This window comes from Micromesistius poutassou, assembly GCF_964030765.1.
Source record: "Micromesistius poutassou genome assembly, chromosome: 9".
NCBI classification, from domain to species: Eukaryota; Metazoa; Chordata; class Actinopteri; order Gadiformes; family Gadidae; genus Micromesistius; species Micromesistius poutassou.
The window spans coordinates 19,844,511-19,871,833 of NC_140279.1; the positions used below are offsets into that span (position 1 = coordinate 19,844,511).

At 44.2% G+C, this 27,323-nt stretch overlaps 1 protein-coding gene across 1 annotated transcript; it reads left to right on the forward strand.

Annotated features, from left to right (window-relative positions):
* Positions 1 to 2,857: 2,857 nt before the first annotated feature.
* Positions 2,858 to 25,411, forward strand: kank4 (KN motif and ankyrin repeat domains 4; the record flags this gene model as incomplete). The annotated part of the gene is made up of 9 exons (XM_084472971.1): positions 2,858 to 2,876; positions 4,704 to 8,159; positions 12,760 to 12,853; positions 17,559 to 17,819; positions 18,437 to 18,521; positions 19,935 to 20,154; positions 21,721 to 21,863; positions 22,553 to 22,753; positions 25,268 to 25,411. The coding sequence occupies 9 exons, from the start codon at positions 2,858 to 2,860 to the stop codon at positions 25,409 to 25,411; spliced, it is 4,623 nt and encodes a 1,540-aa protein (XP_084329097.1).
* Between the last annotated feature and the right edge of the window lie 1,912 nt (positions 25,412 to 27,323).

Sequence of the window (27,323 nt, forward strand, 5' to 3'; positions counted from 1 at the left end):
GTTTGGGCGTCCGTACGCGTTCTTGGCGCCCATAGCTCATAACAGACGTGATCAATAACTTGACTGTTGGTGTGTGTGTGCTTCTCGACGGGCTGGATCCTCTCTCTTCTTGATATCCTATTTCCCCGTCGAGATGTCTGACATGAGGGTGAAGCCATCTGAACAGAGCGCGTCGTCTCCGCACAACGAGACTAGAGCCGGCGTTGCGCTTGCTGTCATTTTGATTGATTACATGACTGAGCAGCAAAGCGCTGGCCTTGCACTAAGGCTTCACACATGGCTTTATGAATGAATGCTGAGCCCTATCACTATGACACATCCCTCCGTAATACTTTGTGGTGGATGAGCCTGGCTAGCATAGCCTGGAAATCCATTTAATGAAAACGGCCCAACTCGAGGGGCGGCACCAAGCATGCCTTTGAATCACTGCACACAATTGGATAACACTACGACCAATCAGAAGAATACAAGGGGTGACGTATCCAGACCAGCAGAGCTAACCAATAGATAAGACTTGCCGTATCCGGTCGGTAAAACAGCAACGCTTTTGGCCCACCTATATCAGATACGCCGATGTGATTGGTTAATGTTCTGGGTTTGGGCAATCGGGGAGTGAGTATATTGCTTGTTCCCAGAGTGACTCGCTGAGTAAGTTCAAATTGTGCTCTCGTGAGAATTTCCAAGGTATGGCTGGCATGCAATAGGAAACAAAACATTGGAACAAGTAGACCACCAGGTAATTGTGGGTGAGACTTAGGGTTAGGTTTATGGTCAGCAGCCAGACGCATTGCCTCAGATCTCAGACGGCAAGTCGTTAGGTAGACAGAGGGCTGTCCCCATTCTCTCTGCGCCCATCAGATCACACCATGGCAATGTGAAGCCTGCCACTTAGGTGTCAGTGTTCCTTTATTCTCCTCGAGCCAAAGCCATCTCCAGATGGGGTTTGGCAATGGAAAACTGGAGTAGGAAACTACATTATTAATGAGGGAGGAAGGAGACTAAAGGATAAGAGCGAAAGAGAAAAACTTTCATTCATAGACTGTATAAAATAGCTTACATATCGCAGACCACCTGTGAAATGCATCGTATGGATAAGCATGTGTAAAAATTGTGTAAAAATATTCTCCCATGTGACTCCCCTCTTCCGCCACCTCCACTGGCTCCCTGTAGTAGCCCGCATCAGATTCAAGATGATGGTACTGGCATACAAGGCAGGAACTGCCCCTGCCTACCTCCAAGCGTTGGTCAAACCACACACCCCAGCTCGATCCCTCCGCTCAACTACCTCAGCTGGACGTCTGGTACCGCCATCGCTAAGAGCAACCAAAGGTCGATCAACAAAATCACAACTCTTATCTTTTTTGGGACCACAGTGGTGGAACGAGCTCCCTGCTGATGTCAGGACCGCAGAGTCACTCACCAGCGTCCGCAAAAGACTCAAAACCCACCCGTTCAGAGCTCACCTACACTCTACATAGCCATTCAGTCCCTTTATTTGTCTGTTGTACTATTGTTTGTTGTACGTCCTGGCACTTAATGAACGCACTTAATGAACGTTGTAGCATGTACTTAATTGTGTAGCATCTGCCGTAGCTAGCTATCACTGCTGTAATGGGGAATGGGGTCAGCCTGGCGATTGTTAGTCCTTGCACTTGGTTCTATGAACATCTTTACTGTACCTACGGCGATATATTGTTTCACTTCTTATGACAAATGTACTTATTGTAAGTCGCTTTGGATAAAAGCGTCTGCTAAATGCCCTAAATGGAAATGGAAATAGAAATAAAAATGGAAAACCAGTGAGGTTTGTTATTAAGTGTTTATAAACCTTGAGGCGACCACTGATTGGGAATACGTTTCCGCACTGCTTGTAGTCATTTACCCGGCAACTGAGTGCTTGATTTGTGTTTAGCTTTATAATAAGAGTTAGATTATATGTTTGCTATAACATGCCACTGAAAGCCACAGGGGCTGTTATGTATTATTATTAAATTGTATTATTGATTCATTAGTAATTCATAAGGTGGCAAATGTGTTACCGGTAAGAACATTGATTTAATTAAACATAATGATACTTTTTGATTCATTTGTGTATGTGTGGGCGTGTGTGCGCACATGTGCATGTGTCTGACTGTGTGTGACAAGATAATGAATGTTTTGCACTGCACCTTGTTTCTACTATATAAAAGTTATGCCAATATAGGGTATTTAATGTGGACATTTAATGATTAAACATAGTCATTTTGTCAATAAATGTCTCAAGCATTGATTTTTGGCTTTAAAGTGGAGGGCTTTATGAGCTAAGTTTAAAAACGGAATATGAACTTCCATGATTTTGATGCTGTCAGCATTGATTTCTATCCATGGTTTGAAGGGCCAAATGATCCTCTGTACAATATGACTCATCCCTGTCGGTATAGACCACTAGTCTACTACGGGAAAGTCCCAGTCCCACTGGCTTGTTATTGTGGTTTTCTAAATAAAAAATAAATACTAAGCTAGAAAAAATTTAAACAAATGTTCATCTTTCCAGTTCCAAACTAGCTCTTTTTGTTTACAAGAAACCCTACGCGTTCTTGGTTTCTGGTTAACAAAAGCGAACAGTCAAGAAACGGTTGTATTTAACAGTTGGCCCTAGAGTTGGCCCCACTGTTGTGGTCGTCCTTCTGAAAACACTGTGTTCAACACAATGCCACCAATATAGACGTGTGCACCACTTTAGTCCTGGCCGTGATAATAGGTTTTGAGTTCAGTTTCTCACACAGCCGTGTTTTTTTATTTTCTTCTACTTTCTCCCTAGGTCACCGACTCCAAACTATACTGAAAGAAAGGTCCATGACTGTGAACTCTGCCTCCAATGATGGACAAGAAAAGTGGTGAGTCACCGAACCCCGTATTTAACAAGCTTTAACAAGCTTCAAGCGTCAAACAGCGGACCTGTTTGACGCTCGAGGGTGCCGGCCTCAAACACACTGGGCTCTGTGAATTGCGACCACCATTTAGGCCACATCAGTAGGTAGTCATTTAGCTGGACACTTTCATTCAAAGAATAGTGAGTGAAGTTCAACAATCAAATCATACAATCAATATAGGACTGATGACTTAATTCTAAGTGAGGCCAAAAGTACCTCCTCTTCACATCAAATTAGGATGGTATTAATTTCTTGACCTGTCTATATGACCGTCATCATTTATGCGGTGTGACAATGTTAATCATTAGGTTTAGGCATTTTATCACATGCAGACAGGCCTGCTTTAAATGAACCCTCTCCTGCTGGGCCCACTCTCAGAAGCATATGTTCACACAGTGTGAAGCACATTTTGCATACAGATGAGTGTGTTTTGGTGCAATTGCTGCATGCTCATTAAACCTCGCTAGGTGATTTGATTTAGCATAATAAAACATCATGTTTGCAGTCCGTATGAGGGACCAGAGCTGATTATAGAGGTAGTGTTTACATTATAGAATATGTTTTATATGGGGCACAGTTTGAATGGGTGAGACAATATTACAATATCTCTCTTGAGGGAATGATTTAACCCTAATCCTCACCGCTTTAATATAGACCGTTTTCACAGTTGGAAAAAATTGGTTTAGTTCATTAATTATTAACTAAACATTCATTATTGGTCTGTTTGATTTAGGTATGGCCAGTGGCGGTTCTACATTATACATTGGGTGGGGGGGGGCACAAGCAGCCATGTTTTTTATAACAATATAAGTGAAAGAGTAACTTATATTTCTCAATTGCATGAAAGTCGAGGTGTGACTGACTTTAGCCCACTAATTCCAATAGAGTATTGCTCTATACCAGGCTCGTGCCGTCCATATGGGCAGGTGGGGGTCCATATGGGCAACTATTTGCAAAAGCATGCTCCCAAAAAAATAGTAGTAAATCAGTAAGTAATCATTGCTCCAACTCCATTTTTAATAATGTGATTGTCACATTAACTATCTATAGTTTATGTAGGCTTTCCAACTATTTTTGGTCTGTTGACATAAATTTTTGGATGATGGTGGGCGGCGATTCTAGTTGAGTTTAACGTCTCATGCAATGTTGGGGCAGGGCAGCTCAGCGATCGCGTTGCTCCGTATATTTATCACATGACCCTGCAGGCTTCAATAAGGATTTCAATCCACGCTGACAGTGGATTAGCACCAAATGTCCGTTCCATTTGGGAGACCCAAAGGTGAACTGTCCCCCGTGCTCCCCTCCCCTTTCCCCTTCTCACACAGCTTCTGTGCACGGCACCTTCTTAGCAAGCAGGGGCGCCTGCACTGCAGCTGCAGGGGGTGCCAATATGCCAATTCCCCACACAGTGATATGATTAGATAATAGAAAACCGCTTTGTGCTCGTGCCGCCCCCCTTGTGTCATGAACAAATGCCGCCCTGGGCGGCTGCCCGCTTTGCCCGTGCCTAAAACCGCCACTGGGTATGGCAATGCACCAGTATAGACACAAGTGGTCAAGTAAAAATGAATTGACCATGCTTCTGCTGCGACCGACATAAATAAACCGACCTAAAGGAAGTTACTATTCTATTCATCTGGAAAAAGGGTCCATTGGGTAAAGTTATCAATTGGTCATTTTTATCAGGGGTAAGAGCTGCACCAGTAAGTAATGGCAATCACAGTTTTTTAACTAAAAGTTTTACCAATAGTTGGAGCTTCATTGATTGATCCATTGATTTTTGTTTTCCAGCCAACGGCTTTTCCTCAAAGGCCGGTGAGGGAGTCCCCAGGAAACAGCTGCCCTACTCAGTGGAGACCCCTTATGGATTCCACCTCGACCTGGACTTCCTGAAATATGTTGATGACATAGAGAAAGGCAACACCATCAAAAGGGTCCACATCCACCGCAGGATCAAGGGCCCCAAATTCAGCACTCTCCCCAGGAACTTCAGTCTGCCCGGGCATGGAGTACGACCAGCCCCTAAAGACAAGGACACTTGGACTGCCACATCCACCCTTGGGCCAAAGCCCAAATCCCGGGTGACCGAGGTTCAGCAGATATTTGACTTCAGGCCAAGTGATGGTGGCTCTATGCATGGGAGCGGCTATGTCACCAACAAGCCCAGAGACGAGGTCAACATTGGGACCAGAGGGCTAGACGAAAGGCCTCTGGGCCTTCAGAGTCGCCCCAATTTGCTAAGAGCTTCTAGCATGCCCATTACTGTTCAACACCGAAAGGGCTCAGACTCCAGCAGCCCTGACCGGGTGGTTGTGACGCCAGAGAATGGGTCGTCTGAGAATGTATTCCGTGCTTCACCGGACTTTGCAGAAAGGCGATCATTGCCCCAGGACCGCACCGGACTGCACCAACAAATCACAGTAGCATTGAAGCGGGTCAGAGAGTTGGAAGAACAGGTCAAAACCATCCCTGAACTCAAAGCCCAGATCTGCTCTCTAAGAGAGGAGAGAGAACGACTGGTATTGGAGCTCCAGGCTCAGGCTCGGGCTCAGGCTCAGGCTCGGGCTCGGGCCCAGGCTCGGCCCCAAGACTCCTCACTTCCTACCACAAACCCCAGGGCTGATACTGAGACAAGGCTAGAAGATGACCGGTCCTCAGAAGGCTTGGCTGTCATTGATCAACCCAAGACAAGTGTAGAGGCCTCAAGCAGAACTCCAGTAGAGGAGAATGAAGGTTTAAGTAAGAGCACAGGGTCACAGATTGACAGGAAATCACAATCTAGTCATTTAGAACAGGGAGAGGCAGGAGTTGTCCCAAGGTGTAAAACACAGCCATCAGAAAAATCAGAACAAGTAAGTGTAGAGCACACCGGGAATAAATCACCCCAAGACCTCACATCGCAGCAATTATCTTCACCTCAAGTGGCTATAAAAGAAGCTGAGGATGGTGTTCCAGGTGGCCAATTACTGAAGCAAGAGGAGCTCAAGGGTCATCCAATCAGTAGTGATGCCGACCTAACTAGTCTCCAGCAACTACAGCACAAGCTAACAATGCTGGATGCTAAACTATCCCAAGCTAGCCAAGAGTTGGAGAGAACCCAAGGCCTTCTAAAAGAACAAATTGAAGATAACAAGCAAAAAGACGTGAGGATCCTACAACTGAGCGAGGGGGTGCGAGTAGAGGTGTGCACTACACAGCCACGAAGCACGGCAAGGAGAGTGAGTGTGGACAGAGCAACAGTGATGGAGAGAGTGGGCTTTTCCAACCAGGAGACCGAGACTGAGTGTCCCGGTACTGTGGATCAGGGAACAGACACGGACAGAATCTGTATTGAGGTTTGTATACCTAGAATCCTGGTTGGAAGTCTACATCAACAAGCGGAGATTGAAATAGTCGACACCGAAGCAGAAACGTTGCCTCCAGCGAGACAGAGAGCCAATAGCGTCGACCGGGGTACCGAAACTGAGCGGATTGACACTCAAGATCAAACGACAGAAACGCCCACGGCCGATAGGGTGAATCAAGTCACAGAGACTGAGGAAGGGCCGTCGATCAATCATCCGATGAGGCCAAGGGCCAGTAGTGTAGACCGGGGGACGTTGACGGAGAGGGTGGGCACTGTAGACCGAGTGACGGAGACAGTGGCAGCACCGAGGACAGACCAGCAGACAGAGACAGAAACACAAAGAGACAGGAGGCAGAATGGCAATCCGGTGAGAAATATGGAGGTACAAGCAATAGTAGTCAGAGATGTTGTAGTCATTGAAAGTGAAGAGAGTGGAAAAGAGGGAATTACTGCTCAAGAAAGTGTGGCCACAGACAATTTTATCTCAGAGAGTGTCTCTGCAGTTACAGAGAGTGTAGCAAGTGTAATTCCATATGACGAGACCAAAGATGGACAGACCCGTGACTCTGCAGCAACTGAAATCATTAAAGACACAAAACTTAGTCTCACTCTACATACTGATTTAGAAACTAGAGAAGTGACAAGTAGCATGGTAACAGCTGTTAGGGAAGATGAAGATGCTTTGAAGGCTTTAGAACAGATGGAAACAGCAACAGACAAGCTTGTCATAGGCGTTACAACCATGGTCACTGAATGCACCAGTGTAGTTGTCATAGACAATTCTTCTGTGAGTACAGTCATTCCAGTGAGACCCCAGAGAGGCCGGACACCTACAACCGAGCAGTCTTCCCTACTTCAGCTTCAAGCTCCGCCTGTACGTCCACAGAGAGGATCCAGTGAAACCCTACCTCAGCAAGCTAAGCCTCAACCCATCCCCCTTCCAGCCAAACCTCAGGTTGAGGAAAAGGCCTTGGTACCGGTGCAGACTAAATCCTCCCCTCAGCCTGTTAGAGCAACATCTAGTGAGAACCAAAACCTCTCAAAAACCTCTTCCGAACCGCAGTCTTCCCCTCAGATCCAGGCTCAGCCTCCGGCCGAGGTCAAGCCCCAACCACGCAAGCCCTCTGTGGCATCGAATGACCGACAGCCTCAACCAAAGCTTCGAGCCCAGAAAAAGCCCCCTTCCCCGGGGTCGAGTGACACCCCAAACCCGCCCCAATCCCAGACTTCGGTGTCTCGGAGAGACTCCAAGGAGCCTCAGCCTTCGCGCCGCCGATCCACTGAGTCCTCTCAACCCCAGTCTCAGACCTACCCCGCTCGCCGGGGGTCGAGTGAGGCCCAGCAAGGCCAGGCCTCAGGCCCGCGGCGGGGCTCCAGTGAGAAGGAACCATCTCGAAGAAGCTCCGGCGAGACACCGACCGTTCGCAGAGGTTCCAGCGAGGCTGCCCAGCGCCGTGGCTCAACCGAGGCCCAGGCCTTGCGTCGTGAGGCCGGCGATGCCCAGCCCTCAAACAGAGGCTCGGGTGAGTCTCCCACCTCCCCGGCGGCACTAGGCCAGGTAGTGACCAGGCTGACAGGGCTCCTGGGCGAGCAGTGGGCCCAGCTGGGCAGCGGCGGCTCTGGAGCTCAACCAGCTGCACCCAGTCAGCAGGAGGGGCCCAGCGCGCAGAAGCAAAGCACAGGGAAAAGAGCCGTCCCAGCCAAGGGAGCGCCAGCCAAGCCTGCGGGGAAAGCAGCCTCTGCACCAGCAGTGGCGGTGGCAGTGGAGAAGCCCACAGGGAAAGCGGGTCCATCCAAGATGAGCTCAATTCAGAGTCAACTGGTCAGCTCTCTCAGCGTCCTCTCTGCCTTCTACTCCCCAGCGCAGAAAGCTGCTGCCGCCAAAAAACAGCAGGAACAAGGTACTTTCCCCAGAGTCATAAAACCAGCTACATTTTCTACTTTACGCTTTCTTTCCACACTTTTCTGCATACACCACAAGCTGTGCTCACGTGCAGAACCACTGCTTATCTGCATGTTAATCTACATAGATTCCTCGCTTTCAGAATCATTAAAATAAGCCTCTTCACAGTGGGATATAATTATTCATACCCTTTTATGAGTATCCTCCATATGGTTAATAGGGCCATGTCTCATCCGCTTTTGATTTTTTCCTTGCGGTCTCAAATGGATTAATATGGAAATGTCAAGTTTGATGAAGTGGCCCCTGATCAGCTTATAGACCGGTCAGGGTAATGTCTGCACAGACATTGACAGTGTCTATAGCAAATTTGTGATTTGAGGTTTGTTTTAATAAAGGTAAAAAAGCGTATTGGCTATCATCAGATGTTAGACAAATCACCTTCTAGCTTAATTAGTTCTGAGCTCTGCTCACTGAGTGTACCTGAACTATCACACCGAAGCTTCAGAGGCATTTGACCACAGTCCCCAGTGTACGTTTGTATTGACATTCCTATGTTAATCTGTCAATCTTTCAATTTCGGTTCTCTGTGCAGACATACGGAGCATGGAATGTTTTTGCTTATTTACTTGGTGTGAGCTTATGGATAGTCACTTCATTTCAGAGCTTAATATAACATTCATGTTGGGGAGCTGCATTAATCCTGTAAAAAGTAAAAAATAAAGACGTTCCTTATTCAAGGCATGGTTATACATGCATGATGCAACAGAGTGAAATAATCCCATTGAAAACATGAAGAGCTTAGTCCCAATCAGTCATCTTTGTGTGAAGAAAATAAACCATGAAGTAAAGAGCATTTTGTAGCTAAAGTAATGTGCCATTGAAGCAGCTTTTATAAAATTTGCCATTACTACTATTTTATCAACACATTAAGACTGCCCTGGAGGCTACAGACAACAAGTTCACAGCGCTTCCGTTATAGTCAATCTAGAGGATGTTAGTTAAATTCAAACTCTCATGCTCCTCTTTTATAAAGGATATTATGCAGAGGAGATTTTTCCCTTGTCTTGTTCCCACAGTTACTTCCATCCTCACTTAGCCCACAGTATGCGGTCCAAAGAGGGGACCCAAAGCCCTGATCTATTCTGGCTTCCGTTCTCAAGTCTTCTTTTATGAACGAACATGAACATGAACGAACATGAACATGTCTGCTTTTGGCAGAGAGAAGTGGCTGTATGGCATTAGACCTGACTGATTGCCAGGACTTGAAATGGAAAAACAACTGTCCCGTTCTGATGGCAAGAATACATGGCCTGTAATTGGTTGGCCTCCAAGAACACATTAGATATAAATATATTTATTCCCTGTAGCTAGCCCACACAAACATACGTGCATGCACACACACACAGTATATATGCCCTTGGTACTTTCTTTGACAACTCTTACATCAGGGACTAAAATATAGAATGCCTTTGCCGTAATAGTTATTTCATGTTCAGAGTTCATATTAAGTTTTCTGGGCTAAAAATAACATCTTCTTTAACATGCATGTAGGAGGGCCCCACACACACACACACAGCAATATGCAAGTTTTTCTGTTATTGTATTATTTAAGCAGTTTCCATATGGTTGCTTTCAGACTCTGAGACTTGAGACTGGGATGTCTAGTCTACATTAGCATTCAGAGAACACTATGTTACACTGAAAACAAAAGCTCCCTGGAATCCTGGACTCCTATTGTCAAGATCAAATTAATTAGGAACCGGAAAATTCTCAATGTATTTTTTAGGAACCTTTCTATCGATTTAGAGTAGACAGATTTACTGAATTTCAAAAAATCGAGGGAAAGCGTACTGGTTCCCATCTGGTTCCCTCTAAGAGAGGAGGCTGCAGAGCTCCTGATCACAGCTACAATGGACTGCATTTAGAGAACATATCAACACGTGTCTCATGTCCGCCCAGCTATATACATGAACACAACGACGACTGTGTTACCAGAGAAAAGGCGACAAATCGCAGAGGAGGAGACTAGAAAGACCCTCTGAGCTACTGCCAGCCCCCCCCCCCCCCCCCCCCCCCCCAAAGGCTAGAACGTGTCGGCTGCCAAGGTTTATAAGGTTGACATTATACAAGGTTAATTTGTTTTTTTACCATACATATAGTTCTGTGCTTTTGCCGTAAACATAGGGTAGGAGGGGGTGGGGCATAGACAGGTAGGATAGCCTTACTGGGCTTTGAGCCAAGAGTTAAAGAACCAAATGAAAAATCGAAGAAGAAAAGAGCCATGTGCAAGATCAATGTAAGGCCAGGGGGGGCTCTGTTAATGGCACAGGCCTACACTGTTAACGCAGCGGCCCTAACCTTGGCAATACCTTAACAGTGGCCCTGCGATCCGTTGTCCATGGTTAGAATCCCAAGTCTACCTGACTACCTCTATTGCTTCACAGAAAGTAGATGCTGGCCAGATGTCCTTCCCTATCCCCAGGAGGATAGATCATGGACAGATAACATTTAAACCTGACCCATGGCACTTTTCCAATGCTGCTATCTACTCCATAAAAAAGTATGGGAACTAGTCAATCTGTTGAGGGAATTCAGTGAAAGCCATGGTCGGATGCATTAACAACATTTACTGTCATCTGAAAAGGAATAGCTACATGCTATAGCTCTCAAGCAGCTAAAGGTTGCTTATGGGAAACCTCATACCTCAACCCATATCATACCTTCCAAATGGAAGGTATGATAAAACAAAAGAATTGGCTGTTGTGTCGGACATGTACATGAGCAAAATATCCTTATTTACCTATATCCTATACTTTCCTTATTTACCTATATCCTATACTTTCCTTATTTACCTATATCCTATACTTTACTTATTTACCTATATCCTATACTTTACTTATTTACCTATATCCTATACTTTACTTATTTACCTATATCCTATACTTTACTTATTTACCTATATCCTATACTTTACTTATTTACCTATATCCTATACTTTCCTTATTTACCTATATCCTATACTTTACTTATTTACCTATATCCTATACTTTACTTATTTACCTATATCCTATACTTTCCTTATTTACCTATATCCTATACTTTACTTATTTACCTATATCCTATACTTTACTTATTTACCTATATCCTATACTTTACTTATTTCCACTGGTTCCACACACACTGCTGCACTTACAATTGTTACTTATACTCAAGGGGGGCTGGGGGATGAAGTATTTGAAGTTGTTTGTGGTACTTCCATCTGAATGGCAAAAGTAACCTTAGTTTTCACCTTTCATTTGTCGCTTCTTCTCTTAATTTATTTTCCCTGTCCCCTCATATAAATAATGCACATTGATCTTGGCTTTTGCTCAGATTGAGTCCATTAGTGTTGTGTGCATTTCCACACTATTACTGTAAATGAGCTCTGCTGGGTTATAATTGCATCCTCAGGCTCCACAATGTCTTCCCAGGACAGCTCCATGAAGAAGTAGCCACAAAGCCACACATAAACACACTAAAGCAAAACACAAACCCAGGAATCCACGGGCGTTCCAGGGCAGGCCGGCTGCAATTAAAGTTTTTAAAGTAGCATCAGAACCATACAAAGAAAAATTACTTTATTGAGCACAATGGGGATAACAATACCAAAACTGACTATGTTTGACTTCTTACCTGTTGTCATTTTCTTATCAACATGACATTACATTGATTAAAAAAGGGACGCTTACATGTGTGTGGATGTGTAAGACATAGGGTAACTGTTAAATGGAAATGCTTCACAGAATACATCTATGCTCTCTAGATATCCTTGCACTATCATGGACTTTGCTTTAATTTGATGTCTACCTAACCTGACTAATGCCTGCAGTGTTGTTGAATGCAATCAGCGATATTATGTTTTCATCAAGTCTCATCCAGGAGCTGCAATTCAAAAAGTTAAAAAAAAAAGTGCTAAAAAAGTTTAGCTGGTACCAATTTCCGAACACCTTGATTTATCAAAGCGAAATTATACTTCTTTATCCACAAAACCTTATTTAAAAAAACCTCATTTAATGTGTGTTAAATGGACTCGCTGACACTGACACCTGCATATATTAGCATGTATATATACTGTATAATATATAATATAATATCTATATTTATATATATATATATATAATATATATGAATGTCAAACTTTCAGAGAGCTCCAAATAATGCCAAAACATGCCATAACTATAGTAACTGGGCACCACCCTGTATCCGTGGATGTGTGGATGGCTACACAGTGTTGTGTAGCCATCCACACATACTGCCAAACATATCCCCATCTTCCTTATCTGAGCTGAGATCACTATGGCAGGTTTAACTGTATCACCGCCATCCTCTTTTCATCAGGAAACTATGTCTACTTTGATCACTCACCTGCCTTATCCCTAAAATATAGTCACACAAATACACCACAAGTTAACCTAATGAACAAAATCACAGCCTCTCTCTCTCTCTCTCTCTCTCTCTCTCTCTCTCTCTCTCTCTCTCTCTCTCTCTCTCTCTCTCTCTCTCTCTCTCTCTCTCTCTCTCTCTCTCTCTCTCTCTCTCTATTTCTGTCTCTCTGCCAGGGCTCAAATCCATTATGAAGAAGAACGGTGCAACGGCCAAGCGGAGCAGTGGGGGAGCCAAGAAAAACCTGAAATTTGTTGGGGTGAACGGAGGGTAAAGTCCTCTATTTTTAATGAGCTCCTAATGTCAATATAATATATGGACTCTGTTTGAGTTTGTGTGTGCATGTACTTTCTGGCTACTCCTGACATCTTTTTTTGAAAGAAGACACAGTTCAACTTCCTGGCATTCAATGGCATTCATATCTGAAGATTCATCTTCATTCATCCTATTGCTATGAACTAGCATGTCTTTAGCATGGACTGCTATGAACTAGCATGTCTTTAGTATGGACTGCTATGAACTAGCATGTCTTTAGTATGGACTGCTATGAACTAGCATGTCTTTAGTATGGACTGCTATGAACTAGCATGTCTTTAGTATGGACTGCTATGAACTAGCATGTCTTTAGCATGGACTGCTATGAACTAGCATGTCTTTAGTATGGACTGCTATGAACTAGCATGTCTTTAGTATGGACTGCTATGAACTAGCATGTCTTTAGTATGGACTGCTATGAACTAGCATGTCTTTAGTATGGACTGCTATGAACTAGCATGTCTTTAGTATGGACTGCTATGAACTAGCATGTCTTTAGTATGGACTGCTATGAACTAGCATGTCTTTAGTATGGACTGCTATGAACTAGCATGTCTTTAGCATTGGCTGCTATGAACTAGCATGTCTTTAGCATGGACTGCTATTAAAATGTCTTTAGTATGGACTGCTATGAACTAGCATGTCTTTAGTATGGACTGCTATTAAAATGTCTTTAGTATGGACTGCTATGAACTAGCATGTCTTTAGCATTGGCTGCTATGAACTAGCATGTCTTCAGTATGAACTTCTATGGATTAACATGTCCTTAGTATGGACTATTAAGATGTCTTTAGTATGGACTATTAACATGTCTTTAGTAAGGACTATTAACATGTCTTTAGTATGGACTATTAACATGTCTTTAGTAAGGACTATTAACATGTCTTTAGTATGGACTATTAACATGTCTTTAGTAAGGACTATTAACATGGCTTTAGTATGGACTATTAACATGTCTTTAGTAAGGACTATTAACATGTCTTCAGTATGGACTATTAACATGTCTTTAGTATGGACTATCTTTAGTACTATTAATATGGATATTAACATGTCTTTAGTATGGACTATTAACATGTCTTTAGTATGGGCTATTAACATGTCTTTAGTATGGACTATTAACATGTCTTTAGTATGGACTATTAACATGTCTTTAGTATGGACTATTAACATGTCTTCAGTATGGACTATTAACATGTCTTTAGTATGGACTATTAACATGTCTTTAGTATGGACTATCTTTAGTACTAGTAACATGGACTATTAACATGTCTTTAGTATGGGCTATTAACATGTCTTTAGTATGGACTATTAACATGTCTTTAGTATGGACTATTAACATGTCTTTAGTATGGGCTATTAACATGTCTTTAGTATGGACTATTAACATGTCTTTAGTATGGACTATTAACATGTCTTTAGTATGGACTATTAACATGTCTTCAGTATGGACTATTAACATGTCTTTAGTATGGACTATCTTTAGTACTATTAATATGGATATTAACATGTCTTTAGTATGGACTATTAACATGTCTTTAGTATGGGCTATTAACATGTCTTTAGTATGGACTATTAACATGTCTTTAGTATGGACTATTAACATGTCTTTAGTATGGACTATCTTTAGTACTATTAATATGGATATTAACATGTCTTTAGTATGGACTATTAACATGTCTTTAGTATGGACTATCTTTAGTACTATTAATATGGATATTAACATGTCTTTAGTATGGACTATTAACATGTCTTTAGTATGGGCTATTAACATGTCTTTAGTATGGACTATTAACATGTCTTTAGTATGGACTATTAACATGTCTTTAGTATGGACTATTAACATGTCTTCAGTATGGACTATTAACATGTCTTTAGTATGGACTATTAACATGTCTTTAGTATGGACTATCTTTAGTACTAGTAACATGGACTATTAACATGTCTTTAGTATGGGCTATTAACATGTCTTTAGTATGGGCTATCTTTAGTACTAGTAACATGGACTATTAACATGTCTTTAGTATGGGCTATTAACATGTCTTTAGTATGGACTATTAACATGTCTTTAGTATGGGCTATTAACATGTCTTTAGTATGGACTATTAACATGTCTTTAGTATGGACTATTAACATGTCTTTAGTATGGACTATTAACATGTCTTTAGTATGGGCTATTAACATGTCTTTAGTATGGACTATTAACATGTCTTCAGTATGGACTATTAACATGTCTTTAGTATGGACTATCTTTAGTACTAGTAACATGGACTATTAACATGTCTTTAGTATGGGCTATTAACATGTCTTTAGTATGGACTATTAACATGTCTTTAGTATGGACTATTAACATGTCTTCAGTATGGACTATTAACATGTCTTTAGTATGGACTATCTTTAGTACTAGTAACATGGACTATTAACATGTCTTTAGTATGGACTATTAACATGTCTTTAGAATGGACTATTAACATGTCTTTAGTATGGACTATTAACATGTCTTTAGAATGGACTGCTATGAGCTAGCATGTATTGGATGGACTCTCATCTGTATTCTCTCCTATGAATAGAATCAAGTGTCTCCAGCCCAGCCCGCTCTCCTCCATCTGGAATCCCACATGCTATTTATAACCACATTGACCGAAATATGACCCCCACATCTGCCACTCTGTTTGTGCTTGCTGGGATAAATAATGTGGATGTGTAACGTATCATTAGTGTATGTCTGTATATTTTTGTGCGTGAATGAGGGCTTGCTCTACATCTATGGACTTTGTGTGTTCAAGTGTATGCCTGCAGTTCTAATGAGATGCATGGTGACTTAGCAGATTGCAACACACACACACACACACACACACACAAAAACCCTTCCCGCCAACACATCGGTGTCATTGGTAACAATAAGGGGATACAAACTGCCTGGGTCCGGTGATCAACCTTGCTCCTCAGGCCTCCCTCACTCACTCACTACCTCACTCCCTCAGTCCCTCACTCCCTCACTCCCTCACTCCCTCCTCCTCCAGGGAGGCCGCAGGGTCAGCCTGGTCTGGCCCTTGAACAGAAGGCTTCTTTCCCATAGAAGTAGAGACTTTTCCAGGCTTCCAAACACGTGGTTCTCCTGGGAAGGAACCACGCTGGAAAGAGTAGAGAGAGAGAAATTATTTGGCTGCGAGACATCTTTTTTTTTCCTTGTGAAGATGGTCTTCAGGTTCTCAACTCCACTTCTGATCCTGGTTAGCCACTGGAGAAAAAACATTTAGCATCTGGCGTCGGACAGAGAGAAACCACTGAGAAACACACACACACACACAAGGCCATATTCACCCCCTCAACATCAACCAAAGACAAAACCCACAAAAGTGTCATTTTCTCAAGTATCTTAAAGAAAAACAACCCAGCAGCTTGTTTCACTTGGGTATTGTAGGAGCCATATATAGCCACTATTTAGTTAGGTTAATTTAGCTATTACTTATTTTAGCCACTTGGGGGAGTATTGCACTGGGTGTGGCACGTCACTGGGAATTAGGTATACTTACAGGTGTGCTAATCAATTGGGCAAAGGTGTGGATGGTGGGGAACACACAGTTCTTACCGTAGCCATGAGCCCCCACTCCACCGACAGCACGCCACAGCAATTTATTTATTAGCACAACAGCACTTTAGTACCAACACTGGTGAAGTTCCATTTTATATCAGCCTTTCTACTTTTATAATAAACGGGAACACCACCCAAAGAGAGCTGATGCCTGGCCCTTGGATTAATCTGCTGCGCGTTGAGAACACTTTGCATCCATGCCAAGGCTTATAGGATGGCCTCCACAGGTATTATAAAGGAATGCGTTTGGCCTTAGGAAGCTAGGACACTTGGCACATACATTAAGGTACTCTCAGTGATCTCTTATTTTACTCCCAACCAATGCTTTACTCCCCTCTCACAATATATGTATATATATATATGTATATATATATATATATGTGAGTCAACAAACAGGCATGTTGCTTTAGCAGCTCACCAGGGCTTTCACAGAGCTTCCTTCATGGTACACCTCAATGAACACACACACACACACACACATACGCACACACACACAAATGTAATTTATGCAATTAGCCTATGGCGGACAAGGTTTGGTGTTGTTGAAGGCCGGGTGTTAACACAAACACATCGGGGCATAGATGTGGACTATGAGGAATGCGTTTGATGGGGCCGAGGCCCGGAGGTTTCCAGGGCATGACTTTCATACATGTTTGCATTAGTGAGGGGGACCACGGGCCCCTGTGGACGAAGCCTGGGCCCCCGGGCGGCTTCCATGGTGTCCCTGTGCTTGGGGCGCTTTGTCTCATTGATGGTTGTGTGTGTGTCAAAATGTCACTTTTTGTTTATATTTAAAAGCATTTGAAAATGGTAAAGGTTAATATTATTTTTTTAACTGCTCCCAAATACCCCAAATAGGTTTTTCTTTTCATCTGTGTTCACTATGTCACCACAAGGGAAACAATTAAGTGTTAGTCCAATCAAAGTCTGCAGTAGTATAGTACAGTGTTAGTATGTGTGTGTGTTTGTGTTTGTGTGTGTGTGTGTTTGTGTGCATATGACTATTCATGTCTCTCTCTCTCTCTCTCTCTCTCTCTCTCTCTCTCTCTCTCTCTCTCTCTCTCTCAGCTATGAGAGCACGTCCAGTGAAGAGTCTAGTGCAGATGAGAGGACCATGAGGAAGAAGAAGGAGGAGGTGTTGGTTGAGGAGGAGAAGGAGAGCTCTGCCGGGCCTGATGCAGAACAAGAAGACAAGACAACTCCACTGGCGGAGCAGGAAGTTGATGTGGCCAAGCAGGAAGTCGCCCAGGCCCAGGCCGTGGGAGAAGGAGTGACGGCAGCCCCGGAGGTCGGGCTGCTGGAGCTCCAGGAGGAGGAGCCGGCTGCAGGGTGAGCCAGGCTGCTTATTTGAGGGTGACAGACGTCAGACTCACACAAGTAAAGGCTTTGTCCACAGGCAGCTGCAGCCGGCCTATCCTCTGCTGTGTGTTAGGAGGACCCCCCCCCCCCCAACGCACACACACATGCACACTCAAACTAACACACACACGTAATTAGACACACAAAGACACACACAAACTGACACACGCACACACAAACTGACACTCACACACGCAGGCTTTTTTCTTTGTTTGCGCTCGATTGGATTCAGAGAGCTTTGACCAGATGACTTTACCTTACACAGTGGTCAGATCCATCGGTTTGATAAGCTCAGCCAGGGACGCCATGTCACCCTATCACAGCACAGTGTGTTGTTTCTGCACCCAGCTGCTGGCCAATCAGCAGGCAATACCAGGCCAACACAATAGACGTTGATCTCTCTTGGTGTAACTTCGCTGGTCACAATAGGAAAATAAGTATTTTTCTTCAACTTTGAAATCCATACTCTATCGTCCAAACTTCTTCCACCACATGCAGCTTCTGGGCAAGAAAGCTCAGATGATTATTAGAAAGTAGTAAATAGTTTTCATGTACTGATGTGTATTTGTGTATCACTAAACATGTAGGGGCCAAGTGGAGCAGGGCTTCGTAGACGCTTGTATCTATGTGAAGGACCGCATGGGAGAGGTCTCCTCCCCAGACAAGGAGATGGTAAGATGGCCGCCTCAAAGTCTCCATGTTAGCTTGGTGTGTGCAGGGTGGGATTTGTTGGGGGGGAGGGGAGGGATCCTAACCCTCTGGGTCTTTTTGGAAAATTAAATGTTTCATTTATTTTTAGTTTGCATTAAAGATGAATGTTTAACTGTTTGAAATGTAGGCTAATAGGGCCTACCATTAACTTAAAAAAAGAATGAGGCCTGTTGATTGGACTTGAGGCCTATTCAACGTCCCCCCCTCTGGACAAATCACAGCCTGGGTGTCGGCGTAGCTCAGGAGGTAGAGCAGGTTGACTTGTAACCGGAAGGTTGCTAGTTCGATCCTCCTCTTAGTGTCCTCCTAGTGCAAGACATAACCCTAACTGCTCCTGACGAGCTGTCGTCGCATGGTTGACTCGTGTGTGTGTGTGTGTGTGTGTGTGTGTGTGTGTGTGTGTGTGTGTGTGTGTGTGTGTGTGTGTGTGTGTGTGTGTGTGTGTGTGTGTGTGTGTGTGTGTGTGTGTCCCTGCTACTAATGACTAGTCATCACAGCAGTGAAAGACGTTGCATCAGTTTGTCTTCTCGTTCATAGAACAGGTTCTTTTCTGAGATTCAAGGGTTATTTCTATTATGTTTCTTGGGATAACAGCAATGAGAGGATGGTCTTTGTGAGATAACTTGTCGTCCACCTCTCCGGCTGAGGGCTTTGGTGTGTCCTTGGGACGTCCTGTTGTACACTCGTGATCCCCCTGTAAGACCTGAGAGCCCGTGAGATCAGGGTGGTCTCATGAGGCCGACTCGTGTTTGGCGGAGCCGGTTCTTGCGTGCGTCAGGATCAAACAGAAGAGTAATGGGGCAGCAACTCATATGCTACAGTAGTCTACTGACATCAATCATTACAATGAGCAAATCAGAATTCAACCTTTTTTTCACATGCAACTCGTCTCATTCTTCTTCTATTCAGAGGAAGACAAATCAGTGCTTTGACCTTGAGACGACAAAAATGAATGTTTTGAATGAATAAATGAATGTGGCTACCTTGTCCTTTACAGGTTTGTGTAGTTCTGCTGCTTCTTGTGTTTGTGTGTGTGTGTGTGTGTGTGTGTGTGTGTGTGTGTGTGTGTGTGTGTGTGTGTGTGTGTGTGTGTGTGTGTGTGTGTGTGTGTGTGTGTGTGTGTGTGTGTGTGTGTGTGTGTGTACATTGCAGCGGCTCTGCATAGCGGTCCATACTAATCCGCTTCAGGAATGAGAGACACAACGTGGATCTTCGCAAACGTGCTTTACTCAGACCTGTGCGTCCAGGCTTGAGTCTGCTAATCTGTGTGTGTGTGTGTGTGTGTGTGTGTGTGTGTGTGTGTGTGTGTGTGTGTGTGTGTGTGTGTGTGTGTGTGTGTGTGTGTGTGTGTGTGTGTGTGTGTGGGGACCACAGCGGCAGGTGCTGCTGGTGCTGTACCAGGAGTGGTTCCGCGTGTCCAGCCAGCGGGGCTCGGAGGCGGACCTGGTGCGGCTGTACCTGAGGCAGGTGAGCCGGACCACGCCCACCCTGCTGCCCTACGTGGTCAACCTGACGGACGGCAACGGCAACACGGCGCTGCACTACAGCGTCTCCCACTCCAACTTCCCCGTGGTCAGGCTGCTGCTGGACACAGGTCACACACACACACACACACACACACACACACACACACACACACACACACACACACACACACACACACACACACACACACATATGAGTGGAGGCTTCTCCAGTGAGGAGAGGGAGGAAGATCCTCCTTAACATTGTTGAGAATAAAAAGTGTAGATTGCCCAGACTACTGTAATGAATTAATGCCCTTAAATATGACTACTTTAATGCCTTTGTATATGTAATGTTCGTTTCCCTGGGTAAAGGGACATTTGCACCCCCTATCACCTATTGAATATTACTTTGGGGAGGACGTTCCTCCCTCAGCCTCCATTGACTCCCATTCATTTCTCGGGAACTACTGGCAGCTGGTGAATAACATGGGGGTCAATGGGAGAGAGGAGGAAAGTCCTCCTGAGTGGGTGGGACTAGCTAAGGGATCTGAATCGCGCCTATTCACGAATAGGCTGGAGCCCTGGCTGCGCTATGAACCAATAAGCAGGAGCCCTGGCTGCGCTATGAACCAATAAGCAGGAGCCCTGGCTGTGGAGCAGCCCGGAGGGAGGGTTTATCCCCTCAAGTCTCTAGGCTACGAGAACCAACAAACCCGCTCAGTCGTAGGCCTCGTTTCCACCGAGCGGTGCGCTACAGTTCGTAACATAAGTTCGTTGCGGTACAGTGCGGCTCTGTTCGCGTTTATTGGCGTTTCTACCGAGCGGTCCCGTTCCCGATCCCGTTTGGTATGACCAGGTCACTGATATCTTAAGTCCCTCAATCTTAATTGGTTTAACACCATGACCAACATTCTGAAACATCCATTAACATCCACATTTGCCTCAAACAATGTTAGGCTTACAGCCCATGTCAACATGTCAATCATTCACATGTTAGTGAATGATTCAGAGCTTGATGCATTTTAAATGGCATCACTTTTGGTCTTGTGTCTTCATTTTTCACAAAACAATTAAAATAAATATAACATAGCCAAATTACAACCAATAGCTTCAGTCATTGAGGGCAAAATAGGATTTTTTTATTTAGTTTTACAAATCAAGAGTAGGCCTGATTTGACTAATTGGCTTTGCATCCTTTCCTTCTGCCCTTGTAGTCACCAGCTTTCAAAGTACAATGCTGCCACTGGTGGATTTGTATCAATTTTATTCACATAATTATCCCTCCCTGCTATTTTGTAGTTCACCAAAACACCCTGAAACAACTTGAGTCTCACATACTTATGCCACCATACACCACTAACAGTGCAGGCAGGCCAATGGCAACCAAGCGCACAGTCCTTCCTCCCTCACTTTAAAAACCACCAGCCGCCACTGATACATACATACACACACACACACACACACACATAACATATGCACATGCACTGTACGCACAGACACATACATTATACACAAATACAAGCCCACACATGCACAGGCACGTACACTCACATGCACGTGCAAACTATTAGATAGAAAACATTTATCAGAAAACACAATGTTTCCTTTATTTCCTTCCTTTAGATTTATGCCCTTGTTTATAATTTGTGTGTGTGTGTGTGTGTGTGTGTGTGTGTGTGTGTGTGTGTGTCCAGGCCTGTGTGAGACAGACAATGTGAACAAGGCAGGCTACACTGCTGTGATGCTGGCGGCTCTGACGGCCACAGATCGTCATGACGACCTGGAGGTGGTGCTGCAGCTGCTCAGACGGGGCCAGGTGGACGCGCGCTCAAGCCAGGTGCAGTACACACACACACACGTGCACACACACGTGCACACACAGACAAACATACACACAAACAAACACGCACACAAATGCATACACACATTGTTGGACATTCACATGAATGTACCTTCTAACACGTGTAACGGGACGGGGCCCGGGGCTTCACAGCTGATACATGCTCCTCTCTGATGTCCCCTCACTCAGATGTGCTGTGGTCCGTTTTCTCTCTCTGCCTCTCCCTCGTCCTCCCCTATGCGCTCCCTGTTCCTCCCTGTCCTGCTTCCTTTTGTTTTTTAATTGAACCTCCAATTTCTCCTGATAATTCCTACCTCAGTACCTTGATCCCTTCTCTCTCTCTTTCTCTCTCTCTCTCCCTCTCTCTCTCTGTCTCGCTCTGTCTCTCTCTCTCCCTCTCTCTCTCTGTCTCGCTCTGTCTCTCTCTCTGTCTCTCTCTCTCTCTCGCTCTGTCTCGCTGTCTGTCTCTCACTCTCTGTCTCTCTCTCTCTCTCTGTCTCTCTCTCTCTCTCTCTCTTCCTCCTCCTTTTCACTCCTCCCCCCTCTCCCTCCCTCACTCCCTCAATCCCTCCCTTCTTCCCTCCCTCCCACCCTCTCCCTCTCCCCCACCTCCCCTATATATATATATATATATATATATACATACATATATATAGATATATTTACTTGGATCTCCGCACCCCCAGGCAGGGCAGACGGCATTGATGCTGGCGGTGAGCCACGGGCGCGTTGCCATGGTGAAGCTGCTGCTGAGCTGCAGCGCGGACGTCAACAGCCAGGACCGGGACGGCTCCACAGCCCTCATGTGTGCCTGTGAGCACGGACACACGCACATCGCACGGCTGCTGCTGGAGACGGGCTGCTGTGACACCTCCCTGGTGGACAAGGTGCACTACAGGCACACACAAACACACATACACACACCTTACAGAGAGTCACATACACACACACTCTCACACACACACAGATATAATACACACACAAGTATGTAAACTAACACGCACACACACACACACACACACACACACACACACACACACACACACACACACACACACACACACACACACACACGCGCACACACACACCACAGAGATAGTCACACATACACACAGATATTCAAACAAACACACAGACAAACACACACACAGATATTCATACCGGTACACGCACCCACACACATACGCATGCAAATGCACACACACATACACACACAAATATTCACACACACACACACATTCACACCCTCACACACACACACACAGACACACTCTCTCACACGCACACATAGATATTCACCCTCACAAATAAATAAGTAGCCTCATCTCATGCTCTGCACGTCTTTGTTTCCAGCCTGTGTTGTTTCCAAAAGAGAAAGGGAGAAAAATCCGATATTTCAGCGTCTATATCAGAGTCAATAGCGGAGCGCTAATGGTTGCATCCCTGGCCAGGTGTTTGATTCTTTCTTTCTGAGGTTTGGAGCAATTCAAATCACATCAATATATTACAGGGTGTAGTATGATTATCTCTTCTTTTGCTCAAACCCTGCTTTAACAATACCCATTGTTATTAATGAATTAGCTTTACTTGTTAATTCGTGGTCAGTGAGAGTGTTACGTTAGGGGTGCTCTCTGGACAGTCGTGAGCCAACACGACACTGCCACCATCTGTAGACACAGAGAAATTGCAGGGCTTGATCAGTCCTGTTTTTGAAACACTGGTTCCAGCTCTCACCCCCCACCACCACAACTTGCACACAAAGCACAAGCTCAAGCACAGTAAGCACAGGTAAGGTGTGCTTCTGTCAAAACCCTTAGCTAAACTGTACGCCATTCACAAATCTTATGACCTATCCTAGAGCCAACCATGTACTTCTTCCTTACTGCCTCCTTCTTCTTAGTCCAGTCGTTCTTCCTCTGCTGTCACCTCTACTCCAGCCCATCTAGCTGTGCCCGTTACATCTGCTCGACATGTAGGCATCCATGCACAATATACCCTAACCCTGACCTGCTCATCCATGATCAGTATCTTAAACAATATACCCTAACCCTGACCTGCTTATCCATGATCAGTATCTTAAACAATATACCCTAACCCTGACCTGCTTATCCATGATCAGTATCTTAAACAATATACCCTAACCCTGACCTGCTCATCCATGATCAGTATCTTAAACAATATACCCTAACCCTGACCTGCTTATCCATGATCAGTATCTTAAACAATATACCCTAACCCTGACCTGCTTATCCATGATCAGTATCTTAAACAATATACCCTAACCCTGACCTGCTTATCCATGATCAGTATCTTAAACAATATACCCTAACCCTGACCTGCTTATCCATGATCAGTATCTTAAACAATATACCCTAACCCTGACCTGCTTATCCATGATCAGTATCTTAAACAATATACCCTAACCCTGACCTGCTCATCCATGATCAAAATATAAAACATAGCCTCAAGTTACCTTGTATAAAATAGTTGCCAGAAGACTAAATGGTAAACTTGAAACTAAACCATGCAGGTTGTCCACTTGGCGTGTCCACTGAATACATCACAGATATCATTTAAAGGTTCAGTAGACACAACTTATGCTTGGTGTTCATTTAATACTGTGCTACTCCCTGAACAGGAACATCCACTGATTCTCTTCAGTCAGGTGGGACTAGAACCAGGAGAGCCCACGCTTTTGTCTTAACTTTATTCTCTTTTATCCACAGGATAATCAGCCTGATTTTAGACTGATTTTAGCCTGATTTTAGCCTGATTTTTAGCCTGATTTTAGCCTGATTTTAGCCTGATTTTTTGCCTGATTTTAGCCTGATCTTCCTCTTTTATAATCAGGCTAAATATTGCCAACAACCGCAGACTGGTGTGAACAGGATAATGAGTCACAACTATCACGACTATATCTGTTCTATGTTTTTGCACCAGCCAATGTATCTTTGTGCTTGCTACTACTCACACACACACACACACACACACACATACACATACACACACACACACACCGCCAGTTTTTTTCTCAATGTAATATTATTACACTTCATGAGGGGGAAAAGCTTTCGTGAATCATTTATAGTTTCAATGATGTAGCATATACTGCCCACTGTAGGTCTCAGGCACCTCATACATTAGTATAATGTATAATGTATGAGGTGTTTACCATGTATAATGGTCACTGATGTAGCATCTTCTGTCAATAAAATCTACATTCACATGAATTTCTTTGTATACACATTGCTACTACTCCTATCGAGTGTCTATTGTCTGTATTCATTTGTTGTTTTTTTACTGTGGTTACAATAGATTTGATGTATATTTGATGTTTATTCCCCGTCTGGGGTCAGTAAAACGCCGTCTTGTCTTAGCTCTGCGCGTCTTCCTGTGCGCAGGACGGTCAGACGGCCATGACGGTGGCCACCGCTGCCCCTCACCAGGAGGTGGTGGACCTCCTGAAGACCCACGCAGAGACAGGAGCCCCCCACAGCACCTCCTCCTCCTCCTCTAGTAGCGCCCCACCACATCAGCTAGGCTAACCTCCCCCCTTCTCCACCTCCCTCTCCGTATCTCTCTCCCCCAATTACAACCTAGGGGGAGAATACCCTCTCTCTCTCTCTCTCTCACTCTCTCCCGCTCGCTCTGTCTTGCTGTCTCTCTTTCTGTTTCTCTCTCTCTCTCTCTCTCACTCTCTCTATGTCTCTCTCTCTCCGTCTCTCTCTCTCTCCATCTCTATCTCTCCGTCTCTCTCTCTCTCTCTCTCTCCGTCTCTCTCTCTCTCTCTCTCTCTCTCTCTCTCTCTCTCTATGTCTCTCTCTCTATGTCTCTCTCTCTCCGTCTCTCTCTCTCTCCGTCTCTCTCTCTCTCTCTCTCTCTCTCTCTCTCTCTATGTCTCTCTGTCTCTCGGGGGGTACAGTGGTTGGATGTGTGTTGAGGAGGTAATGGATTGATACCACAAAGCTAGCTTCTTTGTTTGGTTTCTCTTTGGGTTGGTGTGGGTCTCCCCCCTGCGGTGCGTCACCAATGACCCCCCTGCCCAGGAGCACAAACGTACATGATCTCCACCGAGTTGCTCTTCAAGTACATACTGGCGCTCCCTGTGGAGCACGTCCTCTCAGATCATACGCCCTCACATATCTCCGTCCCTCCGGCCCGCCACCGCCTGCAGTCGACCGCTCAGCGGACGCATCGCTAACGGGGGGGGAGGTGCTAGTTGGCCCGGGATCTGAAGTCGTTACCTTGGTGACAAACGTGATTGACAGAACTCAAAAAAAGAAAAGAAGAGGAGATGAATGGTGATGTGGGGTGGATTTTCCTCCACAGCACAGCAAGGCTGACTTGCTTCGTCGGGGGAGAACGATGTTAAGCACATGATGTACCTTCCAAAATAATTATACAGAAGAGAAGAAACAACTCAATCGATATAATATATATGACAGTATTTCTTTTTTTTTAATCTTTTTTAATCTCACTAAACTCATTCGTATATTCTATTTGGACATAAGCCATTATTGAAATCATATATAATATATACAGAATGGTGTACAAATCATTAACACACAATTATGCTTTTCTATTGCACTTACTTTGACCGCGTTTGTCATGTAAAAGATCTCCGGATCGTCATCCACAGGTTTTTCTATTTGACTTATTTTCTTTCTTACAACCCTCCCTAAAGTCTACGTTGAACACACATGTTGTAGTTGTGACGTGTTTATTTAGGAGAATAACTTGTGTGAAACGGTGCTGCATGCTAGTCTCTATCCCGGCGGACTGGCAACAGACAATATCACAGACTAGCTTGTTATATTGTGTGTATGGAACGAAAATAGAGTCTATAATTATACTGTCTGTTGCCATATTTAGTATCTCATCCCTATATCTCCCTCTATGTGTGTATGTGTGCGTGTGCGTGTGTGTGTGTGTGTGCGTGTGCGTGTGTGTGGGTGTGTGTGTGTGTGTGTGTGTGTGCGTGTGCGTGTGTGTGGGTGTCCTGTTTAAACTGATCCTCTTCAAATCCAATCGCACATGTGGCTGTCATGTAATGCACAATGAATGTTGCCTGGCTGTTCCAACAGAAGACTGAGAGTGAGAGTTACAACGACCATGCCTGCTGCCATACTTTATAGCTATAGCTCGGACTGATCAACATGGTCATTGATCAATCAATTATTTTCTCTTACCATCCAAAGAATCTCAGAATGCTATGAATTACAAACATATACGAGCATGCAGAAGCACAAACTAAATATGGAATGTATTATTTTTTAACCCTTTATTACTTTGATTTAACAAGTCCACATTTAGTCTTAAAAATTACTTAAAGAAAGAATAATTGATTTAAGTATAAAAAATATCATCTGATTAAAGATGGGAATTGTATCCGCATCTCACCACCTTGGAGATTAATTAAAAGCAATATTATTGGATTTGTACGTAATCAGACACCAA